At 42.8% G+C, this 23,984-nt stretch overlaps 2 protein-coding genes across 4 annotated transcripts in view; both read right to left on the bottom strand.

The window, feature by feature from the left end:
• Positions 1 to 5,294: 5,294 nt before the first annotated feature.
• Positions 5,295 to 16,390, bottom strand: LOC149311472 (elongin-A-like). 3 transcript variants are annotated; one of them, XM_089528577.1, is made up of 8 exons: positions 16,325 to 16,390; positions 12,878 to 13,045; positions 10,984 to 11,081; positions 9,678 to 9,858; positions 8,999 to 9,110; positions 7,509 to 7,639; positions 6,599 to 6,700; positions 5,295 to 5,369 (listed from the first exon to the last, which is right to left on the bottom strand). In XM_089528577.1, exons 1-7 carry the CDS (start codon positions 16,356 to 16,358, stop codon positions 6,639 to 6,641), a joined length of 786 nt encoding a protein of 261 aa, XP_089384703.1. In that variant the 5' UTR covers positions 16,359 to 16,390; the 3' UTR covers positions 5,295 to 5,369; positions 6,599 to 6,638. The 3 variants fall into 3 exon arrangements, with proteins under 3 accessions (XP_089384703.1, XP_089384702.1, XP_089384705.1); XM_089528576.1 differs by lacking the exon at positions 5,295 to 5,369 and having other exon boundaries at positions 6,493 to 6,700; XM_089528579.1 differs by lacking the exon at positions 5,295 to 5,369 and having other exon boundaries at positions 6,493 to 6,700; positions 9,038 to 9,110.
• Positions 16,391 to 18,118: 1,728 nt separating this feature from the next.
• The window catches only part of LOC149311470 (uncharacterized), a 42,459-nt gene continuing 36,593 nt past the window's right edge, over positions 18,119 to 23,984 (bottom strand). The window contains exon 5 of the mRNA XM_089531128.1: positions 18,119 to 18,177. Coding sequence (XP_089387254.1) covers positions 18,147 to 18,177 — 31 coding nt within the window. The 3' untranslated portion in view covers positions 18,119 to 18,146. The remainder of the gene's footprint in view (positions 18,178 to 23,984) is intronic.

Below are 23,984 nucleotides of genomic sequence, written 5' to 3'. Positions count from 1 at the left end.
CACATCATTTCTTTGTTCAAGGCTGAAATCCTATATCCATTTCCCTGGGAGCAAGCCCCACCAAACTCAGTGGGACATTCTTTTGAACAGGCATGTAGAGGATTGTGCTATAAAATAGTCACATCCAGCCTTTCTTTGTGAAGTTCAAGACAGCTAAAAATAGAAAGCATAAAATGCCGGTAAATTACATTTCGTAAACCACCAACCAAATATGAGACAAATGAGCAAACAGTGCTTCTCAGGCTAACTGAGGTGCAGGACTGGCAATTCCCCCCCCGCCCCCCCTCCAGTATGTCAGGGACCAGTATCATATTTGCTACAACTGTTCCTTTCTGTCCTGGAAGCCTGCCTGGAATGTGAGGCAATGGCTCAGTGACCAGTGTCAGTCCATGGACCACCGCTTTCAGTAGCATTGCTTTAGACTAAAAACCAGCAAACAAAAAGATATAGCCATGTCCTTAACATTTCAGCTTTGGTGCTGGGAACCCTCTTTTAAAAGGGTGAGTGGGATGTAGCTCCCCATGTAGAATCTAAAAGAAGCACAGCCACAGCCGCCTGTATCAAAGAAATTAACATTTAAGTACTTTTGTACATCATCAAAGTTGATACCCCCAGCCTGGGTTTTCAGAATGATCACAGGACGCTTACATGAATCTGTAAATCAAGGCCAACAGATGCAATCCTATACCCAATTACTGGAAGTAAGTCCCATTGGACTCGGTTGGTCTTTGTTCTGAGTAGACATGCCTCGAATTGTCATGCTGTCAGTTTCTTCATGAGTCAACATTGCTGTTAAATGCAAAGGCGCAGGTAAAAATGTTGTAATATTATATATTCCTTTCCCCCAGCTGAACAGTGACATGTCTTATGTTACACTACATGATGTACAAAAAGAAAAGGCAGGAGGGGGAATTTAGGGGCGGTAAATACAATATCTGACTGGATTGGAAGCAGATGATAGCCAAGGCTTAGTCAATGGGTAGTGCAAGATAGACCACCAAAGGGTTAGCCTTCGTATCCTCTCTGTAAAAACCCAAAATAAATATCAAAAAATTAAAAGGAAAAAACAAAAGTGACAAATACATGGAAGATCTCTCCCTTGGAGGATGGGCCTATTTAGTCCTCCATTCTGTTCCTGTAGCATCCAACCATTTGCCCACAAGATGTTGACATGAGGAACGCCACTGAGGAGGCCTGATGCAGAAGAGGACAGGACTCCTGCATCTTTGTGTGTCATGTCTAAACTAGAGACAGATTGCCAAGCAAGTTTTACTTGTTGAGATTCCATCTTCTGTGTAACTTTTTAAAGGTACAGAAACCATCCTCTTTTGCAGCTGGCTACTCTGAAATGCAACAGCGCCTTCTGTTCACACTGTCTGCTATTGTTATTCAAAAGGTAGTATTCTTTCCCAAGGTGTGTGTGTGTGTGAGGGGACCTTTTCTGAAGGATAGAGATGGAATTAAACCTCCCCATTTTAGGAATTTATGAAGCATCCAACCTTAGGGAAGGGCTACTTTCCCCCTGTGTTAGGATGTTTCTCAGCTTCTCCTGGCTATTTTCCTCTGTGCACTCTTCTATTCCATTTCCTGCCTGCTTTTCTGTAAAGCTAAGCAACAGGAGACAGACTTGGAAAGGGAAAAAAAGTGAGTCACAACTGCTTCACCTCCTACTTTATCTGTGGATTTCAACACAAAATGTGGGGTGGCTGCTGGCCCCATCTCCAAAAAGAAATACATTGCAAAACTTTGGACAAAAGGAGGCAGATATAAATAATGTATATAAATAGTACAGATTGAAAAGTATTACTGTAATTTAAATAGAACCCATCTCATCATAGATTGGGTTGCCAGAGTGGAAACTAGAGAGTGCTCCTGTACCTTTAATGGTTGTGTAGAAGGAATTTTAGCAGGTGTTACCTGGTTGTGTGATAGACGATACCTGACGAAATTCCCACTTCTACACAGTCATTTAAAGCACTGAAGCCCTCTCCAGGATTCAATTAGCAACCCTAAGCTGCAACCTGAATGACTGCTTACTGCTTTTTGTCTACATACTAAGCATCCCTGGGCAGCTTCAAAGCTTCTGCTGTCCCGTCTTTTACTGTTCTTTAGCCTTAAGCTGGACTGGAACTGAAAGACAACCCTGCAAACAAAAGTGCATCTTCCAGCAGATAACTCTCCGCTGACAGCTCTTCAAACAGAGGCGTGCCCTCCCTGTACATGTCCATCTTGGCAAACAGCAAAACTCCAGGTGCCAAGGGGAAACTTCATTTACAAACTGCAGGGAGCAAAAAAATTATGTGATTGAGCAGAGTCATCACAAGATAGATCTGTAAGTATGGAGCTATGATGAAAGAAGACCATGCTTGGGCTTTTCTGGAATGTGGCTGGCATTAAGAGCTCACATTCGTTATAGTGGCTGGCACTTGGGCAATTTTGTTTCTGTGTTGGTTTGTAGGCCAGGCTAGAAATTTCTGCTGGTGTTTAAAATTATACAGTGGCTCCTTGGTATCCGTTGGGGTTGGATTCCTGGATCCCCTGTAGATAGCAAAATCTGTGGATGCTCAAGTCCTATTCAATGCAATGGTGTAGTTAAAATGGTGTCCCTTACAGAAAATGCCAAAATCAAGGTTTGCTTTTTGAGGAATTCATATATTTTTGGAATATTTGCAAGCCGTGGGTGCTTGAATCTGTGTATAGAACATCCGTACTCTAATTGTTCTATATTTCCCCACCACCACCCATAACTGACAGAGAACTAACAGATGAGGGTGACAGTGATCAAAGCCTGTCACACTTTAAAACAAAATTGCAGCAGAGGTGGAAAAGTGTCAGGCCACATCAGTTCCCAAGGGGCCTAGAGGGGATTCTGCTCTTTGATGCTCCAGCACCCAGCAAAAGGTTCATTTTCAACATTGCACTGAAATGTCTCCCACTGCCCGCTAGGGAACTTGGGGGAAACTTTTACTATCTCTGGTAAGACAGCTAGAGCATTTAGGCTCAGGAGAGGCTTTTCTTTTCAACAGGAAATGACTGGAAAGTCAATTGCAGGGTCTTTTGTCCCTTACTTGCTTCTGGGTTGGATGTGGAGGGACATTTTGAGCAAAAAAAAAACCCCAATCAAACAATTTTTTTAAAAAATTGAGGGAACAAAGTGTAGTGGTTTGAGTGTTGCACTGCAATCCCGAAGACCAGGGTTCAAATCTCTGCTCAGCCATGGAAACCCATTGGGTGACCTTGGGCAAGTCACACTCTCTCAGCCTCAGAAGAAGGCATAGGCAAATCCCCTCTGGACAAATCTTGCCAAGAAGGCCCTGTTATAAGTTCACCTTAGGATCACTATAAGTCAGAAGCAATGTGAAGACACACAACAACAAGAAAGGGCCCACAGAAACACCTTTGGGATCACATGAAGTCCAAGGGCCACCCTCCCTCCTTCCCCTGTATTGGAGCAATAGTATGTGTTTCATGTGACACTATAAAAGGAGCACAACCTTCATTTGAGCAATGTAAGAGGGGATGGGATTTGGCTAAAAGTGTATAAAATTGGAAAATGGACAAGGAAAATTCATTACAGAATGCCTCCCTCCTCTTCCCCCAAGCCCTGGAATAGGATATGAGAGTCAGTTTCCTACAAACCTTCATTTCACTTGAAATAATTGATTAACTAATAGATGCTATGCTTTTATAATAGCTTCTGAGTCAAAAAGAATCTACAGAAGCCCCATGAAAGTAAGACATCTCTCCAGGTTACACTCTCCAGGTTAGACTGCTTATGGCATTTTTACTACATAACTGCAGCTTTAAGAGGAATTTTGTGTATGCTTTTGTTGATCAATTGTTTTGCTGACTGGGAAGATTCTTCCTTTGACCTTGTTTTCAGAAATACTTTGAGCATAATCTCTGCACTGAATGCATTCTAAAGGCCTCAGGATGTGGGATGCATCCATTCAGAAGTGAACTGGGTTAGATTTAAAAAATAGATGCTTGATGTGAGGATAGGTTTGCTCACCAAAGCAAGTCTGTAGCTCAGTGGAATCAGAGCTGAGGGTTGTTATTTGTCTGGACTGCATTTACAAGAATCTATCAGCCATTATGGGATAGCTGAAAAGAGTAACTTTTCTAAGATTTAAGTAGAACAGCATATGTTTTCATGCAGAAGTTCAGTCTCTCAGATCTGTAAGTACAGCTGGGAAAAATCTCTTTCTGAAAGCTCAGTGAGCCACTGTCACTCAGGTCCAAAACACACTGCAGAAATAATCCAGTTTGAGACTGCTTTAAGTGTCATGACTCCATCCTATGGAATCCTGAGAATTATAGTTTATTGTGGCACCAGAGCTCTCTGACAGAGGCGGCTAAATGTCACACAAAACTACAGTTCCCAGAATTCCCTAGCATTGACCCAAGGCAGTAAAGTGGTTTCAAACTGGATTATTTCTGCAGTATGTTTTGGACCTATGTGTAAATTCGTTTGTGGCCTTCCAAATGGTGCTGGGCTGCAGTGGGTTGCTATCCCTCACCAGTGTCTATGTGGGCTAGAATGTGTGGCTATGCTGTGCAAAACAGACAAATTGTCTGGTTTAAAGCCATCTTCTAGGTTTCTAGGCATGAAAAAAACAACAAGTTCACACAGTGATTCAAGAACTTCTGCAAGCTAGAAGGTAGCCATGTGATTGGAGAATATAGAATTTGTAGTCTAAAACCAAGGGAACGTTAAGTCTAGGATCCTTGAAAGACATCCCCCTTTACTTGTTCTTCCCTTGCAACTGCAGTCATGCTAAATGGGGGAATAAGATACAGAATAAGTATCTTAAATATGTTTAAGATGTTTTGGAATATTTCCATTCCCAGTTAACAAGGCCAATGGGCGTTGTAGACCATCTGGAATTAGTCCTGCTATACATTTAGTTGAACATTGCTATGACTGACTGACAGATTGGCATTGCTCCAACTTTTCCAGCTTTTAAAATGTAATAATAATAATAATAATAAAATTTATTTTTATCCCACCCCTCTGCGCAACGCAACCAGGGCGGCTTACAACATTAAAATATATGTTCCATATCCCACAATCCCACCACCACCCCTTAAAATACTATTAAACAGTTGACAGTTTAAAACATACTTAAAATTTTCCAATTTTTCTCTCCTCTGCCTACTTTCCTCCCTTGTCCTCAGCTTACTTTTATTGCTGCAAAAGTAGTCTGCACTCAGTTGACGCAGTGGGTAAGAGGAGAAGAGTGGAGGAGCCCTTTCCTGTAGGCTTAGGCAAAAGCAAACTGCAGCAGCCTCTTCTAGTTTGTCTGTTCTTTATTTATAGCTTTTGCCATCTGGATCATTCTCTGATTTTGCTTGGTCCCAGTTTTCATCTGTGAAATGTTGGAAGGTATATTATTTGGCATATACTTTCTTGGATTGCAGCTCACTTCATCAGCCATCCAGGAAATAAAAATTGGCGGTCTTTAAGATGTTACAAGAGCCTTTATTGCTTTTACTATGGAATGTGATGTAAGTAGAACTTCTTGGTTAAATCATCTTCTGTGATCTTTGAAAATTGTGACATCTTGTGGCAAAACATAGCAACTGTAACCATATCAACTCAGTGCTGACTATACATGCTGAGTCTCCCTTATCCAAAATATTTGGAACCAAAAGTGTTTTGGATTTTATATAAGATAGATAGATAGATAGATAGATAGATAGATAGATAGATAGACAGAGAATATCTGTATTTGCATATACTTACATAGTGCGATATGTTGGAGATGGGACCCAAGTCTAAACCCAATTGTTTGGGAGGTAGTCTGCGTTATGTGGATGTAGCCCTTGCTCTTTATTTGAGCTTTTTATTGTGGTGGTGGTGGTGTGTGTGTGTGTGTGTGTGTGAGAGAGAGAGAGAGAGAGAGAGAATTGGTTTATTTTGTGCATTTGGTGCTCAGACAAACACACAGAATATGCCTACAGTGAATCAGTTTTTATTCTGCTTTGTAGGGCTGACTGCGCATTTTGGCTTTTAGAGGCCAGACCCTCTGTGTCTTCCCATGACACAGAAACACACTATTACAGGTAAACAGAACAGAATGGCTGTCTGAAATCTTTTTGGTGAGCTTAACTGTTTAAAGTTTGTTTCCACCATATCTGAAACCCCCTGTGTGTTTTGAATGAGATTGCCACCAGAGCCTGGAGCAGTTGATCTATCTACCTACCCACACCGAAGCAATAGAACAAGATGAAAGGTGCACCTGAGAGATGAAAATAGCATGTGTCATTGATTTCAAAAACTGAAAGATTCAACATGAAAAACCTTGAAATGTTATGTTTATTCTTTGCATTCTACAGTACTTCATGATTTCCAGGTTATATGGAACAGATTGAGCATTTTCGCAATTTGTAGTAGCCAAAAACAATCCCAAACATTTATTGTATAGTGTAAAACAGTCCAGTAGAATCATTTATGATTTTTTACAAAAACAATTAATGAAAACAGTAACACTTTACATGCTCAGTCTTTTTGAAAATAGTGAAATGCAAAATAAATAAATAAAAATAACAAATTAAAAAATCCATTCTTCACTGCACAAAAGCAATGTTCATTTACCTCTGGTGTAAATACTATAGTCATGCTTTAAAGTATTCGTTCACCGTGGTCCAAATCTGTTTTTGAAGGCTCTCAGTGATTTTCTCATAATTGGAGCAATTTCTGTGATTAAAATGGTAGATGTAGAATAAAGTCCATTTGGGAATGGTATCAGTAATAAAATTAGAATGAGCTCAACAATTAACTGAAAACATTAGGATAGTGCTCAGTGTGAGAGAGCCAATGAATAGCATATGGAAGATGGTGGCTGAAACTTGATTTTGCAGCCCCCCAGGAAAGTAGCCATGGAGTGTGTGAGAGAGAATAGTGCCTCCAAATCACTTAAAAACTAGCAAATGTCTAGCTCCTCTAGCAAAGGAGAGCTCACCACCTTCCAAAGCAGACCATTCCACTGTCAAATAGCAATTATTATCAAGACATTTCCCCTAATGTTTAGATATTGCCAAAGATTTTCTTATAATTGGAAACCATCAGTTTTAACCATCTCCTCTGGAGCAACAGAAAACAAGTTTGCTCCACCTTCAACCTGCCATAGTTGGGGAAGGACACAGCAATGGGATATATCAAAATCTGTCTCCTCACCACCAGAAATCCTAATGCTTTTCTGTGGTGGAGATGATAGGACTACTATTTACTTTTTTAAAAATGTGTGTAAGTATTACATTCACAAAATGGTTGTATTTTTCTAATTTGGCCCCAAATCAGGCTCAGAGGGGGATTAATGCAGGATGGGAATCCCTTGCATCAGTGCCTGACTGAATTCACAGCCAGGCATCTTATAAAAACCACCAACGCAAAACTAAGCAGTTTGGAGAACTTAATACCAGCAGCTGGGATACTGGCAATACGTAAGAATGGACTTAGGTAGCCACTGCATCTCTGATATAATATCAATAAGAGCTTTACTTACTTTTAGGAGGTTTCTTCACCACTTGAGTTGGTCCATTCTTGTAAACAGAAAACCTAGTAGATGCCATATTGCTACCTTTATTGGAAATGGAAGAGGTCTTATTTCCCACCTGGTTTTTTGAGTTCTTTGATCTAGCAAAGAGCAGCAACACAGATAATTTATGTCAAACTCAATGGCATTGACAAAATTGATTTGTTTTTTTAGAAGTGACAATGTCGATCTGGCTGATGATTAGAGGATCTGAAGTCCAAAACATCCCAAATATATAGTCCAAAAAACTAACTTTTTCAAGCTTTATTCTTCACATGGAGCTAAGCAAGACAGAGGTATCTGATTGACAGAATCCACTGTTATTCCATAGCCATGAGTACCCAGAATACTTCAATCTGGAGCCTTACAAAACTAGGCTCCTGCCCTCCCTGTCAGTCCTGAGTGTTAAATACTATTTTGATGTATTTGTTGTGCGCTAATCTAGCTCCCTGAAAAATCCTCTACCTGTATGCATCCTTATGGTAAGACTCCCTGCTGAGAGCACTGGTAAGAGAAAGCACAGTTCTCCACTATAGATTTAAACCAGTTCAACAGTATTACTGCTTTGCCCATCAGGAAACTCCAAGATTTCTGTGGCTTTTCTTCTTCTGAGAAATGTTTATTATAAAACCCATATAGGTTTATAATAAATATACTGTAATACCAAGAGAAGAAGTACCTAGGTGTTTCAAAGCGTTGAAATATCAGGGTTGCAGCTTCCTCCCAGTTATGGGGAGGAACCAAACATGATGGTGGCAAATTCAGGTCTTTAAATACAGGTCCTAATGAACAGTTTACTATGCTTGGAAGAGTGAGGATCCAATTTTAGGGATAGGGATTTCCCCCCAGATACGGTATTCCAACATCCCAGAGTGCTGTAGAGGAATTATTCTGCAAAGAAAAACACATGGGGGTTTTATTCCACAAAAACGTCTTTCCTGTGGAAGAAACTATTTTCTGTGCAGAGAACAGGATTTCTAGACAAATAACCCTTGTGTGTTCTTCTCCACAGAACAAGTCCTCCACAACATTTCATGGCACAGAAATACGGAGAGAATACTGCGGAGGAATATTCATTTTCTCCCACAGCAGCGAGAAAATTACCATCCTTGTATAACTGAGGATTTAGATCCCACAGAAGGGGAATGTAAGGTTTAACACTCTTTTCCCACACACCACTTGATACTCTCCACACCCCAGACACAACAGCTCTGCTCTCAGCCAAGCTCTGAAATAACAGGTGAGAAGAAACAAGAAGGAAGAAGTGGAGGTGTACTGGGAAAACAGTAGCTACAGGAAATGTTAAGTAGCTACCTTCCCCCAAAGTTATTATTTTTTGAAAGAGATAAAAATTAATCCATCACACAACTGCACCAGAGCAATGATGCAAAACCTGAAGGCATAGGGCTGTTACTATCATGGCTTGCTCTACTTTAACTGGACATATAAAGATCACTTACTTAGGGTGAAGTTGAAAAACAGGCGCTGCTGTCCCATACCTGACTTTCTGACAGCAGACACTTCTAGGTGGCTTTCCCATGCCATGGATGAAAGCCATTTTAACTTGGCAGCCTAGCCAAAAAGAAGCAAAGCAAAGTTTCCTCAAAACCAAAGTTTAAAACAATACAGAAGGAGTCCTAATGTTCTGGGGTTTTAGCTCTGTAGTTTCTCCAGACAAAATGTAGCCACTACAGTTAGCACTATGATTTTCATTTAAGAAGAGGTGAAAAATCAAGAAGAGAGTTGGGCAGGGGTGATGCCAAACCATGGCTTGCAGCAATGGCTTGGCCAAGAGAACACAGACCATGACTGGGAATGGCAACCAAGCTGGGAACTAAAGCCACTATTCTGACAGTGATTTTTCTGACAACAGTATTGGCAAACTGATCTGAAGTGACAAACCTATTGAGCAGTGTCCTAAAAGACCCCTACCAGGAAAACATCTGGGGAGTCTCAAGAAAACTGAAATAAAAAGAAATAAAAAGCCATATACTATACTAGAATGTAAGTCAAGGTTTGTAGCCTAAATTATTCTTAGCACAAGCTATGGTTTGGTTGTCTCTCTCAATCAATCCACTGTCTTCAGCCTACTAGGTAGGTAACCAATCCATTGTTTCCGGCACTTATGGATTACCTTACCTTTAAGTTTTTCAGACCAAGATGAAATAATGCTTTTGGTGAGAGACTTCAGCTTTTCTTCTCTTTGAACAAAGAGCCTCAAATACATTTCACGCCATGATTCACAGTCCAAGAGCTGTTCATTTTTGAAGTATTTTTGACAATGTCTCTTCCATAAGTGGTCGGTCTCTTCTACAAATGTCTATTTTAGTTGAAGAAAAGCAAATTCAGACATTCCAAAAGCAATGACGGATGAAAGGACATTAAAGAAGTGTGTGTGTATTGGGGGGAGATCAGCAGATGTAGGTTCCCATCATGTAGGACAAGCTATATCTGTCTCCTGCTCCTTCCTAGTGGAAGCTGGTAATTCCAGTGTCAGTGAGGCAGATAAACAATTGGGGATTTAATCTAAACATTTTGAAAGAGCTAACCAAGGTTTTAAATATATTTTGGGGCAGGATTCAGCTCCTTGGATAGTTCATTTAAAATGGATTCACAGAGTGGATTCACAGCTTCCACTGATATCAGAACTAGCAGCCACAAATCCCCTCCCCATCACCTTTATAGCCCTAACCTCCTAAGTGTTTTGACTCCATTTTTGCATCAAGGTATTCTGATATCTGCCATACCGGTTGCTTTTGTGTGTGTTTGTTTTAAATGGGTTAAAAAGTCAGCCCTCCATATCTATGGATTTTTTATCCACAGATTCAACTATACACCTTTTGAAAAAATTCCAGCTAATACCGAAGGCCCACAGTAGATGAACTATCAATATTGCTTTGTGAACACAAGCACCACCAGAATTGTGTGATATTCAGTTCACTATGAATCTGGTTTACAATTCTGACACCGTTTCCTTGTTTGGGAGGAGAAAGTGGGGTATACATTCCATTATAAATAAAATGTGTCAGTGATGTTTCTAAAGCAGAATTTAATTCACTGCTAGAAAAGGACTCCTCTGCTAAAGAAAGAAGTGACATAATCAACAACAAAGCTGAAGTCAAGCTGCTCCATGTTCATTCAAAAGCTGTGAAGCATTTGTAAAATCCATCCAGGATTGTCAGTCACGTTACAGTCACCTTGCGCTTATTGGAGTAAATATGGCATATAAATGTATAAAATAAAATAAAAGGAACTCTTTTTCCTGGCGTTGACTGTTGTGTCTGTGATTCATTATCACCATCTCTCTCAAATATTGGTCTTCACAAGGAAAACCCTTGGTGTGTTTTACACACATGCAGTGTAGAATAAATACAAGGAGAGGTTGGGGAGATCCCATTGTGCCTCCTGGCCTCCTGGCTTTTAAAAAGAAAAGAAAAATGTTTACCGGATTGCAGTTCTCTATCCGAAATAACTGTTCTGGTGTACAATGAGCCAGAACAGGCTCCAGGATTTCAAAAGGGACTCCTCCAACTTCATACAGTGCTACAAAGAAAGAATACTTTTACCTTCACACAGCAAATTCATTCTCCCACCATGTTACCCCACCCAGTGTAAACCAAAACCTTTAGAGCTTGGGAAAAAATTACTTTTTTTGGACTACAACTCCCAGAACCACTTTCCATACAGCATGTCCACATCATAGGACTGCCCATGTTGATAAAAGATTCTGGGAGTTGGACGCCAAGAAATAACTTTTTTGAACTCTGACCTTCCATAGGCAATTTGCAGAATACTAAAATAAGTCCAGCAGAATTTTTGGTTTGTTTTTTTAAAAAAGACACCTCCATTTATATGGATAGTATAAGAGCACATGAGTTTACAATCTAGAATTCAAGCCCAGGAAAAACAGAAGAAGGAAAGGAAACAAGAGCAAATGGAGAAAGAAGATGAGGTACTTCTTGACAGAGGGGCTCCTAGTGTTACCAATCAAAAGACACTCCCTCATAAATTAATGTTCTGTGGTTAAAAAAATAAAATTAAAAAAATTGGTGGAAAACACAGGAGGTTTATAAAAGGACGATGGCATCCTTTTGTGCCACTCTTGCTTCTGGAATATGCCCCCACCTCAAGAAGTGAAACTGAATTGCCTCCAGGATGAAAAAGATTCCCGACCCTTGATCCTCACACAGAAAAATCAATGGGAACCTTGCCATTGGGCTGCAGTCTTGGCAGCCTTGTCTCCATATTAATGACAAATAAACTGGCATCACTAAATGATATTATATTTTATTTGTTTCACACACAGTGTTGCCAATTTCTGGGGAATGCCTTGGAATCTGGGGAATTTAATTAATTTCTTTCTGGGGATTTTGACTGAATAATAAATATTGGGGAATTCCAGGAATTTTGGCAAAACATTCCAGGGAATATCTTCAAGGCTTGTTGGCAACACTGTTCACATACTTTATGACTACATGCTGCCTTATAGAAGTTTGGGAGCTTCTGCCTCTTGCTTTACATAAGTTTTGGGCAAAGCACACCCCACCAGATGTTGCTGGACTGAAACTCCTACGCAGCATATCCAATGGTGAGAGATGCTGGTGGTTGCAGTCAAACAACAGCCTCACACACACACCCCTCACACACTCGGGGGGAGGGTGGCGGACAAGCCACGTATCCCTGTTTTAGATGAACCATGGTGTAAGGCCAGGGGTAAGAAATTAGAGGAGGCTAGAAGGCCACATTACCACCATAAGCAACCCCATCCCAAAGGTTTTTGACTCCCCCATGCCTTCTAGGAGATATAGCAGCATGTTTGTCGTGTTCTTGGAGAGGGCAGGCCATTTTAGGCCCAAGAGATGCCTTTTTTTCGAAATAGGAAGTCACCAGAAGTGACTTCTGTTTTTTAAAAAGGCTTTTTCTGGGCTTAAAATGGTTCAGACATCTCCAAAATGTGGTAAAATTGCCCTCCACATCACCGGGGACGACTTGTGGCCTGTAAGCCACAGTTTGTCCATCCCTGCTTTAAACTGTGGTTAAACTTAGTGAAAAGCAAACTGGTCAGATGGCTGACAAATCAGGGAAGAAGAACAACCCTATGTGGTATATGGACAAATGTTTTCCACGCCTTTTCTGCTGGTATAGTTATAAATAAAATAAATATTAAACAGACACAGCACAACATTCCATTGCTCTGGGAAGGAAGGAAGGAAAACCCTGGTAAACTCATTCCAGGAACCCATCTCCATGAGGAACATTTATTATTACAAAAAACTATGAACCAAAATGGTACACAACCAAGTTAAAGCCCATAACCATGAAGCATTTCCAGTACTTACAGTCAATATTATTTTGAAGTACACGGATGCATTGTTCATACAGTGTTAGCATTTTTGAGAGACGGACCATTTTAGAGCTAGAGTACACTTGCACTTTGGAGTTTCGCCTCCAAATAGTGAACTGAGTGGCTTCGCTTTTCTTGGGTGGTTTTTCCTTGGTTGGTGGAGCTGCGGAATACACAGAAAGAATTTAAAGATTTTTAAAACTGTTGTTTACTCTTTAAGGAGTTTCAATTAGATTTTTGAAAAGGGCAGTGTTTCCTAACACTGTTCCTCAGCTTCTTTTCAAACATGGTATCCAGAGTCTACATTCACAACAGCTTTTTAATTTTCAAAAAAGAATTATTGAAACTTTAATGTTAAAACCAACCATAGATACACACCAACACAGAAAGCGGGGACAGGGACGGCAAAGATCCAATTACTACTTACTACCTACAAACATTAATAAGCACATGCAAAATGCACACAGAAAGTACTAATAGTAAACACAATAAAAGACTTTCAACTTTCTTGTTCTACGGTTAACTGAATCTTCCACATTTCCTCTTATCATATAAGGCTAAGCAGTTAGATAAAAATCTACCTTAATTTTTCTAATCCACAAACTGTGAGCTCATCTTCCAACTAACTGCAATTCTTACCTCTGTCTATTTTAACATCAAGTACTGAAACCTATTATCTTTGTGTACATTTCCCTCTGTTGGACATTGTCAATAAATCATATCCATGCTTTCAAGAAACCATTTATAAATTTCCCTCTAATCAGATGTGTCAGTTTCTCCATCTCTGCAATTTCCATCATTTCCCCCCACCATTCATTATTTTTTTTTTTAATTTTGGGACTCTTTAAACATTTTGCATAAATTAATCTTGCTGCCAATACCTTATACCTGACAATCTTTCCATGTTCTCTTTCTAGTTTTGAGTTTTCATCAAAAATTCCCTACAGAATAAATTCCAGATTCTCTGACAATTTTAATTTCAATATCTTCTGCATTTGTGATTTAATGCAACTCCAATTTTGTTATTATTATTATTATTATTATTATTATTAAACATGATCTACTACTTTATTACATTTCCAACACTTCTTAGTGGCTCTTTTATATATTTTGGCATATTTCACTGGAGATAGGGGCCATCGGTACATCATTTCAAAAATATTTTGTTCATGTTTTAAAGGGAAATCTTTTTTAAAAACCTAACACTGTAACTTTTCATTATAGAGCCAGTGTAGTGTCAGAAATGACTTGAAAGCACTCAGCAACAACAAATAAACTCTAGATCGGTGATTCCCAAATTCTGACCTTCCAGGTGTTTTAGACTTCAGCTCCCAGAATCCCAAGACATTGGCCAAGATGTCTGAGGCTTCTGGCAGCTGAAGTCCAAAAACCTGGAAGACCAGAGTTTGGGAATCCCTGCTCTAGACTGATGCTTGCAAAGGCAGGTTGGTACACCTACCCATAACCAGATCAGTTCCCATGAAAACTTAATATTCATCATTTTAAAAACAAAGAAAGAAGGAAGGTAGGAGCACTTGTTTGCATGTGACAGATCTCCTCTGGCAGGCCATTCCACAATCTGGGAGCGGTCGCTGAAAAGGTCCTCTGGAAGGTTGCAGACAACCTAGTTTTTATAGGGTGCAACAAATTCCTTCCAGAGGACCTAAGTGTGTGGGGTGGATTATATGGAAGGAGACGGTCCTGAAGATATGTTGGACCCAAGCCATTTCGGGCTTTAAAGGTGATAACCAACACTTTGTACTGGGCCCAGAAAATGATGGGCAGCTTAGTTCTGCTTTACAGATATACAGAACTAGTCATTCTAGTTTCTGCAAACCAACACAGGTAGAGCGGTGGATGCCAGGAAGCAGAATTACCTTGTTGGAATAAAACTCCCAAAATCAACTGGATGATCACATTACCAATTGTTGTTCTGTCTGGGGATTCTGAAAATGGTAGTCCAAACAGTAGTTTTTCTAAGCTCTGACTAGGTATGATGCTGTTCCCTGGAACTAGACCATTGGGAGATGTTCTCAGAAGACACGTCAGTTGAGAATTTCATGGTATCACTCTTCACCCATCTGCCCACACAGTAAGGCAGTTTTGACTCCACATTGTTGTGGAAAGTAGTCAAGGGGTTAACACTTTTACCTGTGCTACAAAGAGTATTTATTTGCTGAACTATAGAAAAAGCATTCATTAACTGATATAATCCAAAATGGAAGATTCTACATTACTAATCACCAAATTATCCCAAGTGTGTTTCCTAAGTAGATCCAGAGATGTTGTGTTCAAAAATAAGAATTGTAACCCAAACCAGTATTTTTTTAACATCCAGATTCCTGTAAGACATAGGGGGAATCACACAGCCCTCCAGATATTGTTGAACTGCACCTTCCAGCATGCCTCACCATTGCCTGTGCTGCCTAGGCCTGCTGGATTTTGCATCTAAGATATCTGGAGGGCAGCACAATCCCCATGTTGTATCCAGCAAAGGGGAATGGCTGAGGAGCTCAGGTGGAATGGACGAGGATGGTATTTGGCTGCCTGACATGGTTACCTTACTCTGCCTAGTGCTGGGGTGGAAAACCTGTGGCCCTGCAAGTGTTGTTGAACCACAACTCACATCACCACTCTCCACTGGCCATGTTGGTAGAAGCTGAGGAGAATGAACGTCCAACATCATCCAGAGAGCCATAGGTTGCCCAGCTTAACAGTAGGGCTGTCTGATATCAGGGAAAGAAGTAGACTTCTGGCTGGTTAATTTCACAGACTGTTGGGAGGCTTTTCTTTTTTAAAAAAAATGGATGGACAAATAACTCCTTGTGAGTGACTGCGAGAGGTTGGAGACTTCTTGGCCTCCACCTGATACCGTACCACCTGAAAATGATTACTCTGTTCCGGAAATGGGCGAGGGCTGGACGCCAGGAACGGAGAATTAATAAACTGCAGTTGTTGCTTTATGGACAACCCAGAGAGATAGGCAGAAGGAAGGCAGTGAAAAACTAAAGCCAAGGCAAGCTTTGATTCCTGAGGATTGGGGGAGGTTATTATGGCTGGTAGATCTATTAAGCTGTGGAAGGAGCACAGCAAAAGCTTTGGCTCTCTGATAAATTAGCTCTCCCTAAGTCAAGGTCAAAACTAGGAGATGTTCCTTTTCTGCAAGGATTACAGAAATGCTAAATTGGTTCTCAGGAATCTTATCAGTAAGAAAGTTTTCTTACACTCTGTTATTATTATTATCATTATCATAGTGCCAGAGCTTTGAAAAGTTTGTTTTTTCCCCCTTTAACTTATAGCAAGTAACATGGCAATGTTTGCTGATATTTTCTGGGAAATTGTTGCTCTGACTAACTTTTTCAAACTTCACTGGACAAGTAAATTCCAGTGCAATCCAAAGAGCACATTTTCCAGGGTTCCCTTATCAACATTTTGGAGTTACCTTTAAATTCTGCTACATAAGGAGGAGAAGGCATTGATAATTCCGGCAGAACTTTAGGAAGTGGATTATTCAGTAAGTGTTCGAGTGATGTCTTCACCTGTGTTTGATCACAGAAATGATGTTAACAATATCTTGTTTTTGCATGGATAGAAATTTGTAGGAAGTCATAAGGAAACATTATGACATGATACGCTTTCATTTTGTGGTGAATGCATAAATATGATCAACTCCTAGAACAGGGGTCAGCAACCTGCGGCCCGCGGGCCGGATCCAGCCCGCCAAGGCCTTCCTGCCGGCCCCTGCGCAGTCCTGCCGCCGATTGCCACCAATTTCCCCCATTTTCGCGCCGCTGCGGCCGCCATTTTGTTTTTCAAAGTGGTGGCCGAAGTCTCGCGTGACCTCAGGATGGCAAAGGTCACGCGAGACTTCGGCCGCCATTTTGAAAAACAAAATGGCAGCGCCCATTAGGAGGCCTGGTGCAGCTCCTGGAGCACTCCAACAGGGCTCCAGGGGCTGCAGCAGGCCTGCATCGGGCTCCACCTTGCCCTCTGCCCTCCTCCTCCTTATGAATAGAAGAGCAGGGAAAGGAGGAGGAGGAAGGAGGAGAAGCCAGCCGGCCAGCAAGAGCAAGAGCAAGAGCAAGCCAGAGAGAGGTTGGTTGCTTCTTTAGGGGAGGGGGGGGTTAGCCTTCTATTCTGAATTGCATTTTAGTAGTTTCCATGCTAGTAACTTGTTAGTATTATTATTATTTACTTGCCCTTGGTGGTCTCTTTGCAAAAACTACTCTCAGCTCCTTGTGCTTCTCTGGGTTGAGACAGTGGTGCATGCTTTCTCCCTTCTATTCTGAATTGCATTTTAGTAGTTTCCATGCTAGTAACCGTTATTATTATTATTATTATTATTATTATCACTCCGGGGGCGGAGCATGCGGCCCCGCCCCTGGAGGGTGGAAGCTCCACCCCCAGCACGTGGCCCCACCCCCAGAGGGTGGAAGCTCCACCCCACTGCTTCGGCCCCCCAGTTGTCCGAGGGACAGCAACCCGGCCCCCGGCTCAAAAAGGTTGCCTACCCCTGTCCTAGAAGAACTAATTAGCCTAACCAATAGGGAAGAATATTAGGATTGGGAGTCTAACAACAACTGGAAGGTTGTATAATTCCCAACCCTGATTTAACCCTTGAAAAAGAAAGCAATCAAAGCTGCTGCTCATCACTACATATGGTAGAAGAATTGGGCAAAACTCAATAATACCATCTGCCAGACCTGTTCCATGACACTTGAGTGAACAAAACACAGAGGCCAAATTCACACAGTCAAGATCCTGGATAAGACCCAGAAACCTCAGGGCCTAGTGTTTGACTCAAGGGTAGACTGGAGGGGTTTTGGTAATGACACCTGGTTCTTCATCTGGATCTACACCAGGATGCTCCCACTTCTTGTAGTTTCCCCAAAAGTCATGTCTAATAGTATTTGAAGTATTTGGATATTAGTATTTAAATAGATCAAATAAATGACTCTTTATTTTCCCATATATGTGTGTGTCAGGTCTCAATATTTCATGATTGAGCATCAATGGTCTTGTGGTTACTGCAATCCCTTGTGTCCCCTTTCTTGAGATTTGAATGTATATTGAGTGTTTCCAGTCTGTGGGCCATTTTTTATTTTCCATATTTCTTTGGATATTTTATTAAAGACTTTTAAATACATCAAAAACATGAAACCATAGAAACAAAGCAACTCTGTACACCTACCAAAAGAATGAGGTCTCTGTCCCATCAGTGAGGTCTGTACACTGTGGGAGAATGTGGGTGAGGGCCTTCTCCACTATGGCATCTCAATTATGGAATGCCCTCCCCTGTTTATGTTAAGCACAAAGAAAAAGTGTGGATAGTTATTAAAGCTTTTGTGCCTCTCAGAATAGTAATGCTCATGGTTTTGATAAGGTAGAGAAATATAAATAAATAACATTTTCAGATCTGCCTAGAAGTTTATAGTAATTGCTGATAGTTTCAAGCATTTTTTTTAAACAAAGCATTAATCATTTCAAGGGAAATGTGAATATTCTGAGGTTCCAAAGCTGATTTGACACATCCTCTCCCTGGGCAAGGAAGCCTTCAGATGTTGGCAAACATCCCATTCTGCCTCACCATGAGCCAGGCTGAATAGTGCTGGTGGGAACTGAGTTCGACACCAACAAAATCCAGAGGATCATAGGTTTCCCAACCTTAACATACACCTTTCCCTGATGTGTTTGTTTTAACTCCTAATGTTTTCACATACTTTAAGACTGAATCTTTGAGAGTGAAGCTGCAGGTTGCAGGTAGCTCATAAACTTTTTAAAAAAAAATTCTTTCCTGCAAGAATAAAATTAATGAAGACTTACACACATGCTGTTTGGACCCAGGTGGTGATGATAGATATGGTTCATCTAATAGCATGCTTAGCACATCGTGCACCTCAACACAAAATAAGTGTGCTTCTTGCATGGTATGCTAAGTATCCTGTTCCAGTCATATGGTGGAAAGCCTTGATGTGGACTGTATATAGCTGTGGTAGTGAACCTGTGGCATGTGTGCCCTCTTTGGCATGCGAAACCACCTCTGAGGGCACATGTCTGCCACAGCAGATAGGGGCATGGGGCAGGGTGCACGCGCTTGGCTCAGTTCCTTGTCATGGCTCGGTTTGCCTCAGGAGAACTGCGTCACGACATGGAGGGGTGGTACATGGCCCTTCTGGGTGGAAGCTGTGTTCCTTCTGGATGGAAGGCTATGCTATGGGATTCTGGGAACTGTTGTTTAGTGATATAGTAATGAGGCTTCTTAGTCACCATCGGCTTCCTTCTCCTCCTCATCCTCCTCATCCTCCATTCTACCCTCCAGGGTGCCCCAGCCAAGGAAAGTGAATGACAGGGATTCCAACATCCTGACCCTGAAGAAAGTTCCCCCAGCTTCCCCAGCAGTGCTGCTAACTTTTCCTGCAGAGGACCAGGAAGTGGGGCTGGCTGCGGGGGGGGGGGGGGATTCGCCCCAACAAAGCCCACCCCCAGATTCAGGGTGTGTATGTTGGGGGAGACTAGCTCCCTTCCTCAGAGGGTGGCAGAGTAGCCTCATCCTTCCTCCTGGGAGACCCTTGGCATTGCAGCTGGGGCAATGGGAAGACCTGGGGGGCCCATTGGAGAGTTTGGGTTCCCATAGGGAATGGAACTCCAACATCTCAGGGAAGAAGGAAGCAGGGAGACACCCCTCCCCTTCAAGTCTGAGGTGGGACTCCCTGGACTTCTTGGTTGGAGGGGGCCAGGGCCGACCCTCCTTCTCCTTCTTGGCAAAATTTCTTCAAAGGGCATTTTTTCTATTGCCTTCCTCTGAGGCTGAGAGTGTGTGACTTGCCCAAAATCTCCCATGGCTGAGCTAGGCCCTGGTTTCATGCTCAAACCACTGGCTCTCTTTGTTCTTGTCATTATGCTGTGCCTTCTGTGCTTTATTATGTTTCTTCTTATTGTTGTTGAGTGCCTCCAAGTCATTTCCAACTTATAGTCCGAGAGCACCCTCCCTCACTTCCAAGCACCATTTCCAGGTGACCCTAAAGTGAAACTATCATAGGGCAAGCTTCATCAGAGGGAGATTTCCATTGCCATCCTCTGAGGCTGAGAGAGTGCAACTTGTGTGTGCAGTGCCTTCAAGTCATTTCTGACTTATGGCACCTAAAGTGAAATTGTCATGGAGTTTTCTTGGCAAGTTTTGCCAGAGGGGGAGTTGGTATTGCTAGCCTGAGGCTTAGAGAGTGTGACTTGGGTTTTCCCCCTGGAAGTCCCTCCCCTACAAGCCCCCCTGGAAGGTGGAAGTCACCAGAAGTCCCTTCCCCAGAAGACAGAAGTCCCATCCACCCCCAGAAATCCTGTCACTGGCACCAGGTGACATCCGGTGCAGGAACACAATTGAGTTTGGGCACCCAGTCTCTAAAAGGTTCACCATCACTGGTATATAGTACATGAATAATGAGAGAGGCAGCAGAAGCCATTAAAATAACGCACTCCATATTTTTCAGTCTTCAATAAAATAACTATAAAACAAGCCTTCTGACAAATAAAACAAGTGAACTTTAAGTGAATAAATAATATATAGCAACCCATTTATATGTCTTTATTAGCAGTTCATGGTATCTGTAGAATTTTCCTCCAGCTTGTTGTTTGTTGTTGTCATTTCCAACTTATGGCAACCCTAAAGCAAACCTATCATTGGTTTTCTTGGCATGATTTGTTCAGAGGAGGTTTGCCATTGCCTTCCCCTGTGGATGAGAACATGTGACTTGCCTAAGGTCACACAGTAGGTTTTATGGCTGAGTGGGGAATCAAGCCCTGGTCTCCAGAGTCATAGTCCAGTGCTCAAACCACTGCACCATACTGGCTTGCTTTTCTTCTTATCAGCATTCTTCACTGTCCAGCTTTCAGAACCATATATAGAGATCAGAAATACGATGGCACGGACAATTTTGACATTGGTGTTCAGTGATACATCTTGACACTTTAAGATCGTGTTTAGTTTCTTCACAGCCCAACTGGAGAACAACCATAGAGTCAATTGGTAGTTTTCAAAGAGACAGCTGGGTTGGTCTCTTGCAGTATGAAAAGGAAGGAGGGAAGGGGAGAAAAAAGGGAATGTGGCAGCATCCTTAAGATTAATGGAAGGTGTTTCCATACTGCAGAAATAAAGCAGTTTGACTTTTAACTGCCATGACTCTGTTCTGTGGAATCCTGGGATTTGTAGTTTGTTAAGGCACCAGAACTTTCCAACACACCCGGCTAAATACCTCTCCAAACTACAAAAACTGGAGCAGCCATAAATGTGCCTCAGTCTTGTCATCTTGGCTTCCAGAGAGATTTCTAATTTGATCTGTTCTAGTATGCATTTGTTTGACTTCTGGGTTGTCCATGGTATCCCCATGTATACACACCTTCTCTCCATATACACACACACAAACCTCAACTGTTGGACAGTGAGGGGCAGAGTATTTTGCATGGAGCAAAGAAACTGAAAGTAGTTTAGAACAGGTGATTTTACATATTTCAAAAGGCTCCCTCTGATATAGTGATTGACTCCACTTGACTTGTAGCTTATAAGCATCTGACCATCCACTGGTTGCTGTTAGGGGAAAGATTTCCTGATTTTCTGAGTTGCAGTGCATGCGATAACACCACGGAGAGAAGTCCCTTAGCAGCAAGGTTTTCTTTTGTTGTGGTTTGTTTTTGTCAGTATGGTTCAGCAATAAAAGAAATATCCGCAAAGGTATACTTGGGATATGATGATTACAGAGGAAGGAACCATGTTTGGCAATTGAGAGATGTGAAACCTGAAAGGATGTGAGAGACGAAGACAAGTACTGTAGTCTAATATTTAGCAGAGTCTATGTTTCTGTATGTTTTTAAACATTATTTTACCATGCTTTTCCTGGAAGACACCTTAAAGCCAGGTGAAGATAGCATGGACTGAGCTCTTCCATTTAGCACCATCTGGTGCTGGGTGGGGAAACTGCATCTGTGTATAGTGTCTACTAAATTTCACTAATTGTAAGTGCCATATTAAAACTACATTAGCTCCATTTGGTCTTCTTCAACCCCCCCCCCCCCCAATGCCTGCCACCGTATGGCAGAATTTCTGTTGGTGAAAGCAGCAGAAAATGATGGGCATTTTAATAATAATAATAATAATAATAATAATATGTTTTATTTATAGACCGCTATTCCGCGATGATCATAGCGGTGTACAGTAAAATCGTAATACAATACAAAATACAGTTAAAGGAGGGAGAAGTCTCGTCCTTCAGGCAGTCCAAGATGTTGCTGGTCTGCCTGATGGCTCCCTCTGAGGCCGAGATGACAGTTGAGGAGGGAGGGGCCTCTTCCTTCAGGCAGTCCGTGATGTTGCTGGGTCTGCCTGATGGCTCCCTCTGAGGCCGAGATGACAGTTGAGGAGGGAGGGGCCTCTTCCTTCAGGCAGTCCCCGATGTTGCTGGGTCTGCCTGATGGCTCCCTCTGAGGCCGAGATGACAGTTGAGGAGGGAGGGGCCTCTTCCTTCAGGCAGTCCGTGATGTTGCTGGGTCTGCCTGATGGCTCCCTCTGAGGCCGAGATGACAGTTGAGGAGGGAGGGGCCTCTTCCTTCAGGCAGTCCCCGATGTTGCTGGGTCTGCCTGATGGCTCCCTCTGAGGCCGAGATGACAGTTGAGGAGGGAGGGGCCTCTTCCTTCAGGAAGTCCCTGATGTTGCTGGGTCTGCCTGATGGCTCCCTCTGAGGCCGAGGTGACAGTTGAGGAGGGAGGGGCCTCTTCCTTCAGGAAGTCCCTGATGTTGCTGGGTCTGCCTGATGGCTCCCTCTCAGGCCGAGGTGACAGTTGAGGAGGGAGGGGCCTCTTCCTTCAGGAAGTCCCTGATGTTGCTGGGTCTGCCTGATGGCTCCCTCTGAGGCCGAGGTGACAATTGAGGAGGGAGGGGCCTCTTCCTTCAGACAGTCCCCGATGTTGCTGGGTCTGCCTGATGGCTCCCTCTGAGGCCGAGATGACAGTTGAAGAGGGAGGGGCCTCTTCCTTCAGACAGTCCCTGATGTTGCTGGTCTGCCTGATGGCTCCCTCTGAGGCCGAGATGACAGTTGAGGAGGGAGGGGCCTCTTCCTTCAGGCAGTCCAAGATGTTGTTGGTCTGCCTGATGGCTCCCTCTGAGGCCGAGATGACAGTTGAAGAGGGAGGGGCCTCTTCCTTCAGACAGTCCCTGATGTTGCTGGTCTGCCTGATGGCTCCCTCTGAGGCCGAGGTGACAGTTGAAGAGGGAGGGGCCTCTTCCTTCAGACAGTCCCCGATGTTGCTGGGTCTGCCTGATGGCTCCCTCTGAGGCCGAGATGACAGTTGAAGAGGGAGGGGCCTCTTCCTTCAGACAGTCCCTGATGTTGCTGGTCTGCCTGATGGCTCCCTCTGAGGCCGAGATGACAGTTGAGGAGGGAGGGGCCTCTTCCTTCAGGCAGTCCAAGATGTTGTTGGTCTGCCTGATGGCTCCCTCTGAGGCCGAGATGACAGTTGAAGAGGGAGGGGCCTCTTCCTTCAGACAGTCCCTGATGTTGCTGGTCTGCCTGATGGCTCCCTCTGAGGCCGAGATGACAGTTGAGGAGGGAGGGGCCTCTTCCTTCAGGCAGTCCAAGATGTTGCTGGGTCTGCCTGATGGCTCCCTCTGAGGCCGAGATGACAGTTGAGGAGGGAGGGGCCTCTTCCTTCAGGCAGTCCCTGATGTTGCTGGGTCTGCCTGATGGCTCCCTCTGAGGCCGAGATGACAGTTGAAGAGGGAGGGGCCTCTTCCTTCAGACAGTCCCTGATGTTGCTGGGTCTGCCTGATGGCTCCCTCTGAGGCCGAGATGACAGTTGAAGAGGGAGGGGCCTCTTCCTTCAGACAGTCCCCGATGTTGCTGGGTCTGCCTGATGGCTCCCTCTGAGGCCGAGATGACAGTTGAAGATATTTTGAGTCCACTATGTCTTGATCCCAACATTTTTTATGTGTGTTGAGGGTCAGTGGAATGAAAAGGAAGGAGCAACCTCAGAGTCTCAAAACACTCAGGAAAATAATAGTGTTGGTATGGAAATGAAGCTCACCCATATCCAGGGCACACTGTCTGGTTTGAATGCG

Source organism: Sceloporus occidentalis, unplaced genomic scaffold (assembly GCF_023333645.1).
Source record: "Sceloporus occidentalis isolate IW3139 unplaced genomic scaffold, rSceOcc1.0.p SCAF_6, whole genome shotgun sequence".
Classification (NCBI taxonomy): Eukaryota; Metazoa; Chordata; class Lepidosauria; order Squamata; family Phrynosomatidae; genus Sceloporus; species Sceloporus occidentalis.
This window is presented reverse-complemented; position numbering and strand designations above follow the sequence as displayed.